At 36.5% G+C, this 14,844-nt stretch overlaps 1 protein-coding gene across 1 annotated transcript in view; it reads left to right on the top strand.

The window, feature by feature from the left end:
* dnah5 (dynein, axonemal, heavy chain 5) overlaps positions 1-14,844 on the top strand; it is a 264,013-nt gene that overhangs the window by 49,908 nt on the left and 199,261 nt on the right. The window contains exons 22-27 of the mRNA XM_056476107.1: positions 4,627-4,720; positions 5,229-5,371; positions 6,652-6,853; positions 8,151-8,386; positions 12,758-12,976; positions 13,270-13,332. Coding sequence (XP_056332082.1) covers positions 4,627-4,720; positions 5,229-5,371; positions 6,652-6,853; positions 8,151-8,386; positions 12,758-12,976; positions 13,270-13,332 — 957 coding nt within the window. The remainder of the gene's footprint in view (positions 1-4,626; positions 4,721-5,228; positions 5,372-6,651; positions 6,854-8,150; positions 8,387-12,757; positions 12,977-13,269; positions 13,333-14,844) is intronic.

The raw sequence follows: 14,844 nt of genomic DNA, 5'->3' as shown, positions 1-14,844 counted from the left end.
TATAACCTGTATATTTATAACAATCTGTACATACAACTCAACATCCAGGTTTCTTCACTAACCGCATCTGTTTAATGTTCATCATTTTTTATTATTATTATTTTATTTTTTCAGATTATTTTGTGTTGTCACTTGTCACTTTATGTACACTGGAAGCTTCTGTAGCCAAAACAAATTCCTTGTGTGTGTGAAGCACACTTGGCAATAAAACCGATTCTGATTCTGATTCTGATTCCTGGAAAAAAAAAACTCAATTTCAGTAATTTGAATATTTGTAATCCGTACATTACACCACTGCCTAATGTACCAAAGACTATGGACCCTTTTCACATTTGTGGGTTTCTCAGCAGCAGAAGTCGTCATAGTTGGGCAAACTTAGAGTGCAGTTAATGGGAAAATACATAAAATCATTTTTTTATAATCCTATTTGCTGAAATATTAAAAGAAAAAACTCAAGGAAGGAAGAATGTAAAATCTACACTACAGCGGATGCACGCTCTCTCCCTCTCGGGAACGCTATATTGTTAGACCGCCTGCTCCCGTTTAAATTACACCAGAGTTACCGACAGCTACTGCGTTTTATTCGGAAATTTATTCCCATGCTGCAAAATATCTGGTCGGGTTCAGACCTCTAGCGCAAGGCATGCCCTAAATCTGCAGTTGTTCATTTCTGTATTTTTTTTTATCTGCAACAGACGCTCCAACCAATGGATAAACAAAATAGCTAGATTTTCAGTTTGATTTAATTATCAATTTAATATTAAACCTCCTACACTAAATGTTTAACTTCACACATTAACAAACCTAATATTAAAAAAATAAAAGCAGGCTGACAGGCTGTGCCTCAAAGCATATCATATTGCATTGTCTCGTAAATGTGTTTTTTTTTTTTAAGTGTCCTTTTAAATAGCCTATTGCTTTACTTTAAATATCCCTGTTTGTGCAATGTGTTGACTGTAAATCAATAAGGGTGTGTTAATGGGATGGCATATGCTGGAAGAAAAGGAGTGAGTCAGTCCTGTTTCGTCCGTATTTTTCGCACATTAAAAAATTGATTCATAAAAAAAAAAATAATTCAACCGGGTTACATTTTTTCTGCTTTTCGCATTCGAAAAAGCGATTTGAGATGAGTCTTGACAGTTCAGAGCCACCGTACAAGCAAAAAGCTATTTACAGAATGCCGTCATTACTTTATGACAAACACAGTGCATTAAATAAAGACAAAATGTGGCGGGCAGCTGAGAACCGCTATATGTTGATTTCAGTGTCTGGCACACTGGTGTGTGTCTCTCCATACATTTGGCGTACTGCCCATAGACTATAATAGAAAGCATGATCCGCTTTCGATCTGTTGCTTTTATACGTCAACGCGGCCGCCATCTATTATAATGTCACAAAATATGCCAGTCTCTGTTCAGGATTTATTTACGTATGAATGTGTAAAGTATCACAAGCAATGGATCAAAATTCCACTGATTATCTGAAATTAACTTCCAAAATACTGCAAATAATATGTCAATTTATTTACAAAAGTGAAAAGTCAAACAGCAAATATAATATATACAAGATGAAATCTCACAAAAGAAAATTTATCAATTAATTTAATTTAATTAATTAATTAGAGTTAAGTGGCGGCAAATAAAAGAAAGCAGTATAACAAAACCCCAAAACTAGCTGAAATTTACCCTCTAAACTATCTAATAGAAAATAAACGAACAAAACATCTTCAGCATTTGCACGCTAAAACTAATGCTACACTTCTAACCAAAGGAGAGGGGTCTGGATGCAGGCCTGGTGCAGTGCAATCTGTGCTGCATCCAATGCTTTTTAATGGGCTCACCTAACCCCACCCCTAATCCTACCCCTCACAGTAACGTCACTCGCTCCATTGAGCGCATTGTGTCTGACATTGCATCGCTGAGTGATGCAATCTCAGCTTGCATCATAAAGGCTGCCTCCAGATACTACTGAACCAAAGATACAGAGAAAACTTACAGCGGGTGGCGCTAACTTCTAAACTAGTGTGTTTAGACAGTGGAGTTTTCTGCGTGTTGCGAGGTGTATGTCACATGACATCTAAACTCCTCGATTCACAGGGGAGGGCTGACACCAGAGATCAGGGCATCGTCAAATACACATACACAAGACTGTAAAAGCAACCAAAAACAAGAACAAGACCAAAATCAAAATTCTAAATTCACATTAACATCATAGCACTTAACGCAAGCCAAAACACATACAAAAAAAGGCAAGCAAGAGAAAACGAGCTTCCTCGCTCACGTTTCTTTAAACTTTGAGCTCCATCCTGATTGGCAGCGAAGATGATGACATCACATGGAGTAATGGAGATTGACGTCTTTACTGACGAATGGAATACTGGAGTGGACATTCTTAAAAATTCACACAGAGAGAAAGAGAGAGAGCGCACACACACAAGCAAAACATACAGGCATATACCTATGACTGTAACGCTCTCATTCACACACATACACTGGTCAATTTAGCTTACCCAATTCACCTATACCACATGTTTTTGGACTTCGGAGCACCCGGAGGAAACCCACACGAACAATGGGAGAACATACAAACTCCACACAGAAATGCCAACTGACCCAGCCGAGGCTTGAACCAGTGACCTTCTTGCTGTGAGGTGAGAGCGCTACCCACTGGGCCACCGTGCTGCCCACTGTCAAATTTCTAAATATTAAAAGCTTTCAAAGATTTAAGGTGCTGATAACCGTTAAACGAGTAATTACAATCTTGTAAAAAAAGGTCTATAGCAGGGGTGTCCGAACTCGATCCTGGAGGGCCAGTGTCCTGCAAATTTTAGCTCCAACCCCTATTAAACACAACTGAACCACCTAATCAAGCTCTTCCTAGGTGTACTAGAAACTTCCAGGCAGGTGTGTTGAAAGAAGTTGGAGCTAAACTGTGCAGCACATCGACCCTCCAGGACAGAGTTTGGACATCCCTGGTCTATAGAATACACAAGTCAATACACATGTCATTTGCATAGCTTTGAATGGGGAAAAGTGTAACGGTCAATATGACATATGAAACCCTGCCTTCTAGTACAGGAGCCAATCATCGATCTCCTATAATCTGATGATTCTCCAAGGCAATGGCTCGGACCAGTTGTTATAAATCCTAAAAGTTCTGCAGTTGTTATAAATCCTCTTGGGTCAGCAAATGCATTGAAATCTCAGCGAATACTTGCTTCACAGACATGAGAAATACATCCACATAAAGCCTGCCATCTCTCTTTTAAATGAATCAGCTACACTTGAAAACAAATGTTATTTGGTTTTGTAATCTGTATGAAACGAACGCAGGGAAAGTAATTTCACTTGGCGGCCATCTTTGAAATGCCTCTCAGGTAGTATGCTTGGGCTGAATGGGGAAACATTCAATTCTCCAAAATTGCTTTGCCAAGCTTACAATTAAATTTTATATTAAGAAACAACAATAAAATTAAAAACTGTCTCTTTAGTTTATTTCTAAACGTTTAAGTCACAGTAAATCTGCAAAAATTCACATCTGGTCCCAGCCCCTGCCCTGGAGAATTCTGAGTCTATAGCGATCACTGATTGACTCCTGTACTATAAGGCAGGGCTTCATTCGCCATTTTGACCGTTACGCTTTTCCCTATTCAAAAGTGAGTGACATGTCTTGTGCAGTCTATACATTGTAAAACCTAACAGTCAACTTTATCAAATGAAATAAGTCTAGTTAACTCAAAATTGACTGAAAGTTAATTCTACTCATCTGAAAACGTTTTGGACTCAGTGTTGAAGGTAATGAGTTAATTAAATACCTCATTACTTCAACTTAAATGTATTAAGTTAATTTACAGTACTCATATAGATTAGTTTTTTTAACTTAAATGGTTTGAAGAAATCGGTTTCTTCAAATGGTGTGAGTTGCCTTAACTTATTGGGTTTTACAGTACTCAGTTGGTTTGAGTTCTCTTCATTTATTGGGTTTTACTGGGCTCAAATTGTTTCGTTTACTCAAATGGATTAAGTTCACTCATAAGTACTCATAAGGATTAGTTTTTGAACTTAGTTTGTTGCTATTAGTTTCCTCAAATAGTTACCTTAACTTTTTGGATTTTACAGTGTAGTCTTTGGGTACACTCTGTACAGTCAAATGCAAATCACATGACAGAAACTACTCAAACGCCAACAAACCTGTAAACAAAGAGGCTGCTGTCATTTTGTGAGAAGATTTGCCATCAATACCAAGTTGGGAATTACTTCAGAAGACCATCGTGATTGGATGAGGATGATAGTTTGTAACACGGCCATAAATGAGGATGATGTCGTAATGTTGTTCTCTTCGAGTGGTCATGCGCATTAGCCTAGGCAACCTGAAAAAAGGCAGATTTTGTTTGATTAGAACGTTTAAGAAACAGTCGTTTAACTTTATTGGCAATTTCAAATATGAAATGAAATCACGTTTTTTTTAAAGCACATTGAGTGTACCTAGTTTTTGAATCACATTTTATTCTCATACTTTCATAATTATTTTGTTTTCTAGAACCGGTGTGAACTTTCCATACCAAATATATGAAGTTCTTGTCTAATATATGCAAAATGTCATGCTTGAATGTTTTTGCTGTCACAGAGGAAAATGAGTGAGCGACGCATGGCCGCTTTGAAACAGAACAGCCAAGAGAGTGAATCCGAAGACGCTGATTCGACCTATCATAGCTTTGCCGGTACGACTCTTCCTTACCTTCTGTAATTACACAGCTCAGCAGAGCAAATGAAGAACTAACAACTCCCTGGCCAGTAAATGTTTCTTTATAATGAATAAAAACTGAATCAGTCTAAGGATAAGTAGATCTCCAATCGTTTGATAAATTATACTAGGGAATACAGAAAATAGAAGCAGAGCCATGGATGTGAGTGGCGATATGTCATTTGTGTCACAATAATAATATAATTCACATCGTTTCCTCTCTCTCCATCTTTCATTCTCAGAAAAAAGAAAACTGCCACAAAATTGATTGAGCTCAGCAGTATCACAACAACATATCTCTGTCTACTGTAATGAAGGAGCTCTGCCTGTAAATCTTTCATCCTTTAAAATAGATTAGAGATAAAGTGTCCTTCATAAAACTGATCTGAGGCAAAAAGATATATCACTGAAGAGACTTTCTTAGAGATATTTGAGTGCCTCTGTGCTTGTTTATTGACTTTGATTTCTCATTTTTGTTTCTCCAGAAGGCAGTACCTCAGATATATCCGCATCTGCAAATCAGGCCATTCCTTTTCAAATCAAGAACTACCATAAAAGCATCTCTGAAAACAAAGAGATTGTCAAGCTGGTCTCTGTGCTTAGCACATCCATCAACTCAACCAAGAAGGTCTGCTTGTTTAAACTTGTTTCACTTTTATGGATTCATGTATGCATGTGCAGTGGGTAAAATAAGTACTTGTGTCATGATTTTTTCAGGTAAATATATTTCTAAAGGAGCTGTTAACATGAAAATGACCCAGATTTTTGGTAAAAACGCAAACATACAAATAATACAGAACAAAAAAAAGAAGAAAAATTAGTTATGTGTTATAACAAAGAAATGACAGAAGAAAAGAGTACTGAACTACTGAAATGTATTAAATACTTTCAATCAAAAACTTTTTTGATAACGACAGCTTCAAGACACCTCTTGTATGGAGAGTTCCATTTATTGCTTAGGTCTGGATGGTTCTGTAGGTCTCATCTATGAAATCTGATCTTTAGTTCTTTTACTCAATTGGCTTCAGGTCAGCTGATTTGCTGTGCCGTACTAGCAGCTTTATTTTATTTTCTAAATCCCGTAGAGAGTTTCCTTGGCTGTGTTTGAGATCATTGTCTTGCTTAAATGTCCACCCTGGTTTCATCTTGCTCATTTGGTAATGTAGGTGCTGGAACTGAAGTAGATAATATTTATTTTCACTAAGCAAGAGCAAGGTTGCAGAATAACTACTGATAGATATCAGCTGCTGGCTGGGCTTTCTATGCCCTTTTACACGTCTCTTTCTTCATGTGTTCACTAATTTTTTCCTGTGTCTTTTCATTTTATTACACATAACCTAAGTTCTAAACTAATTAGTTTTGTTTTCTTTGTATGTATGGATTTCTTTGTTTCTGACATTGAACTGTCAGTTCAAGTCAACAGCACCTTTAGGACAATGCTTTCTGTGAAAAATGGTGACATTTTCAATATTTTTTCACCCTTTGTATAATATATGTGTTTGTTAAAGTATAACCACAAGTCTATTCACCAAACTTTAGCTTTTAAATAGCAAAACAGGTTCTGCAGAATCATAAATGACACAGTAAAAAATCTTTTAAACCCTCTGGGACACCTTGTCCCATAGACTTCTATTAAAAGTGTTACTGTGCATTTTTTTTACAAACTAAGGACTGAGGTGAAATTATTTTCTTTAGCAATTGATAGCACAAAACAGATACTGTCTTCAAATATATTTTGAACCTGAAGTTGTTTCTCCCTAGTCATTTTAAGTGAATAAAAACATGTTCAAAAACTGCAGCTGTAGCTCAATATATCAGATTCATTTGGTTGTGATGATAATGTAACCAGAAATTGTATGGTAAACAACATGTATAAAACTTTCATGTATAATTTCATGTGTTTCACAGGAAATAATGAATGCTTTGGATCGCTTTAGCATCTATCACCACATCTGGAAGAAAGATCGAGAAGAAACCATTCAGAAATTCATCCAGGGGAACCCTTTTCTCTCTGAATTCGAGTCTCAGATTTTATACTACAGAGATCTGGAACTAGAAATTAATGCAGAGCCTGAGTTTATCTCAGTAGGAGCTTTGGCACTATATACAGGTAGGCAGACTCTTAACAATAACGTTCAAGAGGGGTTAAAAGTTCTTGAGGGGTTCTTGAGGGGTTAGCAGACTGTCAAGTTGCATTAATTAATAATAGAAAAGGCAAGATTGCTCCAATCAGTGTAAGGTTACACTTTAAAAAGTAAATAATTAGTAATTGCATCATTAAAATTGTATTTAAGTTATTTATTAATTACTTTGTCTGTAAAATAACTTAATTACTAAGTAATTTAATTATACGAATCAACACTAATTAAAATCCTGACAGGACCTTTTTAATTAATTAGAAAATGTAAAAAACTATTATATGTATCAAAACACAAAACTTTTTTTTAAGCATGTCCAATCATCTTGATAAATGAAACCTTCTTTTGTTGAAATACAAGATTATTTTTCAAAATATATTTGTTTAAAATAAAACAATTCCTCTGCTTCTCTGAATTTATTTATACAGAACTGTTAAATTTATTTATAGTATTTAAAGCAATTTTGTAATAAGTAACTGTACTTGCCTAAAAATAAATAATAATCTTTTATTTAGTAGAAAAATAATTCAGGGTGTACTCACAGTAGGCTAACTTAACTGTGCCAGGCACGTTTGACCGCCAATTCTTGGTTCATTTGACAAGTGTGAGTGCTCCAAATTGGGTCCAGGTGCAGTTCAGTTGGCTGGCTCTGGCCCAGTTGGAAGAGGTGTGCCAGAGTGCAGTTTGGTTGGGCTTTGCCGCATTACGCTTGTAGTGTGAGTGCAAAGCGCGCCTTAGCGCAAAACTGAAGATGCTATGTCACTTTTAAGGGACTGTTTTATATGAATTTATTAATCATTCTTCCTTTTCAATGAACATTTACATTTACAAGTGTCAAAAAGTGGTGGATCTGTTCAGCAAAATATTTGACTGTGTGTCACTGTATATCAAACGACTTAAAATAACACAAAACAATATAACTAAAGCAAACCCACTTGTATGGGGCGAGAGCACTTCTCTTCTGTTTAACTGAACAGTCGCATTATCAATGACATAAGCGTGCTCTGACTCGGAAGGCAAAAAATGAAATGAGTGCGGGCTGAGAGGGAGAGGGGATGGGGACAATCGCGCCCTGGCATAGTTCAAGAAAACCGCGCATAGTGTGAGTACACCCTTAATACAGTAACTAGTGACTTTAACTGATTATACTCATACATGTTTGATATTTATGTTTATGTAACTGGTTAAATAAATGATTGCTCCATATTTTAATAATCTAAGCTACAAAAAAGCCTCTTCATTAATGTGTTCTGCTGAACTCACCTACAGTGGATCTGAAGTTGGCTCTTACTGCCGAGACCAAGAGCTGGATGGTGGATTTTGGTCAGTATTGCAACAGGAAGTACCGCATGGAGATGGAACAGATCTTCACTTTTATCGATGAGGCGAGCAAGAAGCTCAACAGGCAGATTAAGGACTTGGATGATATCCGTATCGCCATGGCGACGCTTAAAGAGATCCGAGAACACCAGATCTCTATAGACTTTCAAGTTGGCCCAATTGAGGTACTTACAATTAAAAATACATTAATACATGGAATTGTTTTAATGTGAACCAAGACCACTAAACCAGTCATAAGTGTCAGTTTTTGGAAATTGACATGTATATAATCTGAAAGTTAAGTAAATAATCTTTGATGATCATTGATGTACATTTTGTTAGGATGGGTCAGTCCTTTTAGCTTAATTAAAAAGTTTAACGTATGTATATGTATATGTATATGTATATGTTTATATATATATATATATATATATACAGTTTTTTTTCTATTTTTTTTCTATATAGCCGTAAATGAAACCAATAGCATAGCTCATTATTGTAACTCATTGTTCAAGCTCTTGTTCTCTCCAAACTGGACTATTGCAACTCTCTGCTAGCCGGGCTACCAGCTAGTTCTATCAAACCTCTTCAGCTGCTTCAGAACGCAGCAGCACGAGTGGTCTTTGATGAACCCAAAAGAGCACATGTCACTCCGCTACTCACCCGTTTGCACTGGCTGCCAGTTGCTGCCCGCATCAAATTCAAAGCTCTGATGTTTGCTTACAAAGTGACCTATAGCTTGGCTCCTTCATATCTGCTCTCACTTCTGCAGATATATGTGCCCTCCAGAAACTTGCGTTCTGTGAATGAACGTCGCCTCGTTGTTCCATCCCAAAGAGGGAAGAAATCACTTTCCCGAACTCTCACATTCAATCTGCCCAGTTGGTGGAATGAACTCCCTAACTACATCAGAACAGCAGAGTCACTTGCTGTCTTCAAGAAACGACTAAAAACGCAACTGTTTAGTCTCCACTTTCCTTCCTAATCTACAACTGCCTCTCTGGCTATACCACTAACTGTGCCCTCTCTCTCTCTGTGCCCTCTCTCTCTCTCTCTCTCTCTCTCTCTCTCTCTTTCTCCAAAAAAAAAAAAAAAAAAATGTTTTACTAATGCTTTGCTTCTTAGACTTTACACACCTGAAACTTGTCTATAGCACTTGTTCACTGCTGCTCTTATAGTTGTGTGAATTGCTTCCTTGTCCTCATTTGTAAGTCGCTTTGGATAAAAGCGTCTGCTAAATGACTAAATGTAAATGTAAATGTAATGTAAATATATATATATATATAAATAGGTAGAGAAAAAAAAACAATCTATGGTAAGGACAACAGTAATAACGACTGACAACAACAACAACAATAATAATAATAATAATAATAATAATAATTAATTACAAGTACTATGCCAACTGCTACTACTACAAAAAAATTACTAATGTCACAACCACTACTGCTGCTGCTACTACAGCCACACCGACGACTACTACAATGTCTACTACTACTACTACCACGTCTACTACAACTGATACTACTACACTGACTACTACTATTAATACTACTACAACATCTACTACAACCGATACAACTACAACAACATTTACCACTACTACATTGACAACATCGACATCATTGGTGTAGTAGTATCAGAATTAGTAGATGTTGTAGTAGCAGTAGTTGTCACTGGTGTAGTAATATCAGAAGTACCAGATGCTGTCATATATATACAGTTGAAGTCAGAATTATTAGCCCCCTTTGAATTTTTTTCTTTTTTTAAATATTTCCCAAATTATGTTTAACAGAGCAAGGAAGTTTTTACAGTATGTCTGATAATGTTTTTTTTTCTTCTGGAGAAAGTCTTATTTGTTTTATTTCGGCTAGAATAAAAACAGTTTTTTAACAGGTTAAAATTATTAGCCCCTTTAAGCTATATATTTTTTCGATAGTCTACAGAACAAACCATCGTTATACAATAACTTGCCTAATTACCCTAACCAGCCTAGTTAACCTAATTAACCTAGTTAAGCCTTTAAATGTCACTTTAAGTTGTATAGAAGTGTTTATATATATATATATATATATATATATATATATATATATATATTACTATGTCAAATTAAAATACAAAACATGCCTTTAAAATATATCTAAATTAAGTTCTTTGCAATACATATTACTAATCAAAAAATGTCCCAACAAATGAACTGAATATTTTTCTAGAACATGATCTTTACTCATTATTCTAATGATTTTTGGCATGAAAAAGAAAAATCTATTATTTTCACCCAGACAATGTATTTTTGGCTACTGCCAAAAATATACTCATGCAACAAAAGATCATAGTTTTGTGGTCCAGGATTACATTTCCATCAATACTTACTCAAAGATTTATGAAATGTGTAACATTATGCATTTCATAAATCTTTGAGCAAGTATTGATAGTGTGCGGGAATATTTGTATTTTTTTTTTCCACACATTTTTACATGGTGATTTTCTCCTAGAGACCTGTCATCTAATCTGTTGTGCTTAGTTTAAACTGATTGATCCACTAGAACACAAAGATACATTTTTACACAGCTCTTTTCTTGTATACCTACAATTAATGGTGACCAGAGCTGCTAAAATACGTTGACCAGCCACTTTATTAGGTACACCTGTCCAACTGCTCGTTAACACAAATTTCTAATCAGCCAAGCACATGACTGCAACTCAATGCAATTAGGCATGTAGACATGGGCAGTTTCTTAATATATTTCTTCAGCGATCTTGCGTTCCCATGCTTTCGTGTAACGTCATCATCAATTGCCAAAGTTCAGTTCCAAAACTCAAGACTGCAAGAACAGAGGACACGTGAATGTTCCCGGATGTGTTCTTGATGTTGAGGACACATCGATGCAGACTTGAGCGCTAAACTCGCTTGAGAAGTCCCAGAAGTCATTGCGGCTGAATAAGGAGGTGGGAAGTGCAGCATTTCACATAGATTCATTAATAAAGTTCGGAGATATAACTTATTTGTCTCAGGAGTTTCCCTTATTGAAACGGTGAAAGTAAACATCACCATGAAAATTTTTATAAAGGAATAAACACATTAAGTGTGTTTATTTGCTGAAATTTGTATTAAAATTAGTTTTATTTGTTTTGTGCAACGTATATTTGTAAGGTTTTTATGCACAGTATATATTGTGAAAAGGGGGAAAATAATAAATTGTTGTATGAATGCTGTAATGTTTAAATAATTTTCCATTAAAAACACGTGAAGGTCATGTGATCTGTGTTCAGGAAGAACCAGGGAAGAATGCAGCATTTTATTTCTCAGAGGACACGTTCTGTGTTCTTGCGGTCTCCTGAATTCGTTCTTTCGAGGTAACTTGGCAAAACCGGTCTCCACAAGAACGCAAGTCCATTCTCAGCGTTCTTGGAGTTGAGAAACAGCCCATGGTCAAGACTTTCTGCTGCTGTTCAAAGCGAGCATCAGAATGGGGAAGAAAGTTGATTTAAGTGTCTTTAAACATGGCATGGTTGTTGGTGCCGGACAGACAGAAACCCATGATCTACTGGGATTTTCACGCACAACCATCTCTATGGACAGAAAATGGTCCAAAAAAGAGAAAATATCCAGTTATCAGTATAATGGCCGCAAAAGCCTTGTTGATGGCAGAAGTCAGAGGAGAATGGCCAGACTGGTTCAAACTGATAGAAAGGCAACAGTAACTCAAATAACCACTCGTTAAAACCAAGGTATGCAGAAGAGCATCTCTGAACGCACAACAGTCGAACTTGGAGGTAGATGGGCTACAGCAGCAAAAGACCACACCGGATGCCACTCCTGTCAGCTAAGAACAGGAAACTGAGGCTATAGTTCACACAGGCTCACTAAAATTGGACAATAGAAGACTGGAAAATGTTGCCTGGTCTGATGGGTCTCAAATTCTGCTGCGACATTTGGATGGTAGGGTCAGAATTTGACGTCAACAACATGAAAGCATGCCATGTATCCCACCATGTATCAACGCTTCAGGCTGGTGGTGGTGGTGTAATGGTGTGGTGGATATTTTCTTGGCACACTTTGGGCCCATTAGTAACAATTGAGCATCATGCCACGGCCTACCTGAGTATTGTGGCTGACCATGTTCATCCCTTTATGACCCCAGTGTACCCATCTTCTTATGGCTACTTCCAGCAGGATAACGTGCCAAGTCATAAAGCTCAAATCATCTTAGACTGGTTTCTTGAACATGACAATGAGTTCACAACTCAAATGGCCTCCACAATCACCAGATCTTAATCCAATAGAGCACCTTTGGGATGTGGTGGAACTGGAGATTCACATCATGGCAAATCTGCAGCAACTGTTCATCTGTGCTATCATGTCAATACAGACCAAAATCTCTGAGGAATATTTCCAGTTTCTTGTTGAATATATGCAACGAAAGATTTAGGCAGTTCTGAAGGCAAAAGGGGGTCCAACCCAGTACTAGTAATAACCTAAGTACCTAATGAAGTGGCCGGTGAGTGTTTGTATTGTATAAATTGTTCTGTGATATTACCTCTTCGCCCTGCAGGAATCATACAGCATGCTGCATAAGTATGGATTGCTTATTGCCAAAGAGGAAGCAGAAAAAGTGGACACACTCCGGTACACCTGGGAGAAACTGCTTTCCCGTAGCACTGAGGTGCAGAACGAGCTGGTGTCGCTTCAACCAAAATTCAGGGGAGAACTCATCAAAAACGTGGAGACCTTTGTGGAAGACTGCCAGCACTTCTACCACGACTATGACAGGGTGAGTCCTGAGGGGCCTGTGAACTCTATTTATCCCCCATTTTTTTTTTTTGCTTTGAGACGATCCCTCAGGCAATTACACTTTCAAGCCCAAACACAGTTGTTTTCCTGCATTTATATTCCTTTGGGTGTTCTGAAACATAAAGTGCTAGAAATCAAGCTGCGGAAAAATCAGAGCAATCTTTAAAGCTAGTTATGTATCCTGTGTACTTTGGGAAAACTAAAGCGGTTGTTTATCATAAATTAAGAATATGTCCAGATGTTTCTCTTGTTTTGTGCATTTTAAATCCTTAGGATGGTCCCATGGTGGTCGGATTGGCTCCACAGGACGCCAGTGACAGGCTTATTATGTTTCAGGTACATTATTGTGTAATTTTGTTATGCATAATAACTGCTTTTGTAAACATAAGCTATTTTTTTTTCTTAGTGACTGATTGATAATTAGTAGGAGTGTGACGGGATGCATATCCAACAAAATGAGACGTGACACGGGACTGAGTTCATAAAAAGATGATGATATTTCAGACATTTCGATTTTTAGAAGAAATCCTCATTGATACAGTATAAATGTCATAAATATTTATAAATATCAGGGTTCATACTGTCATGGAATACCTGGAAAAGTCATGGAATTTTGACATGGCATTTTCCAGGCCTGGAAAAGTTTTGGAAAAACAGAAAAACCCACAAGGTTTTGGAAAAGTTTGGGAAATTACATTTACATTTAGCAGACATTTTTGTCCAAAGCGCCTTAAGCTGCGGTCACACTAGAGCTTGGGCTTGCAAAATTCTGTCGGACGGTGCTGGGAAAAAAGGGGCGGGGGAAACAATACGGTTAGAATTTAATAAAAATGAGCGACTGCTCCATATTTTAAATTTCTCATTTTAAATGATCTTCAATTGGTCTCATGCAATCACCTGTTGTGATTTCGCAGGTAAGAATTCACCAAGCTTGAACTTTCAAATGCAGTGAAATATGAAACTTGTCACACGTGCTTGCATTTCTGGTCTCCACATTCGAATGCCTATGAATGGAAGTCTATGGAGCAAAAAGTGCAGTGTGATCGCGGCTTTATAATAGAAGTAGTTTTACCTACTATTACTAGTTTAATAAACTATTAAGGTTATCTAAAATAAGTTTGACAAATATCTGTATATTAGAATGTAGCTTAGTTGTTTTTACTTATTTTCTTTTCTTGGCCAAAAGCATGCTCTCACATTATTAGTGCTGTGTAAGCATCATCTATTTTACATAGATATAAAAATAAATTGAAGCTATTGCGTGTTTTATAATATGTTGTAATAAATTTAAACGTTTCTTATGATTTACCATGTATATGTAGACATTACATGAAACATTAGGTCATAAAAATTGACTTGAAAGTCCTGGAAAAGTCATGGAATTTTTGTAGTAACAATGTGTATGAACCCTGAAATATATAAATATAAATGAAAAAATTGTCAAAAAACACAAAATTTAGGTGCATTTCGAAATCAATTAGTTATTTATGAATATATTTAAATAAATCATATGCAGAAATAAACATGTAAGCACTGCAAAAGGGTTTTCCACAAATTCAGCTGACAGGCAATTGTGTAAAATTATAGCCTAAATCAGGAGTGCCCAAACTTTTTAGTATGAAGGGCCAAAAACTAAACATCATCAAGAGCCGTGGGCCGAAGGTAAACATTCCAAACTATATTACATTGGGTAATGGGTAATTTCTTAATTTATTGAAAAATATTTTATAATACATTGAAAACCCCATTTTAAACCCTATTTACTAATGCAGTATAACTTTTTAAATCATAACTCATTGCAATAAAACAAACAATCGCATTTAAAACACAGTGGAGTTCTATGCTGAA

The sequence above is a fragment of the Danio aesculapii genome, chromosome 16 (assembly GCF_903798145.1).
Source record: "Danio aesculapii chromosome 16, fDanAes4.1, whole genome shotgun sequence".
NCBI classification, from domain to species: domain Eukaryota; kingdom Metazoa; phylum Chordata; class Actinopteri; order Cypriniformes; family Danionidae; genus Danio; species Danio aesculapii.
Note: the sequence above shows the minus strand (reverse complement) of the source record. Positions and strands in the feature narration are given on the sequence as shown.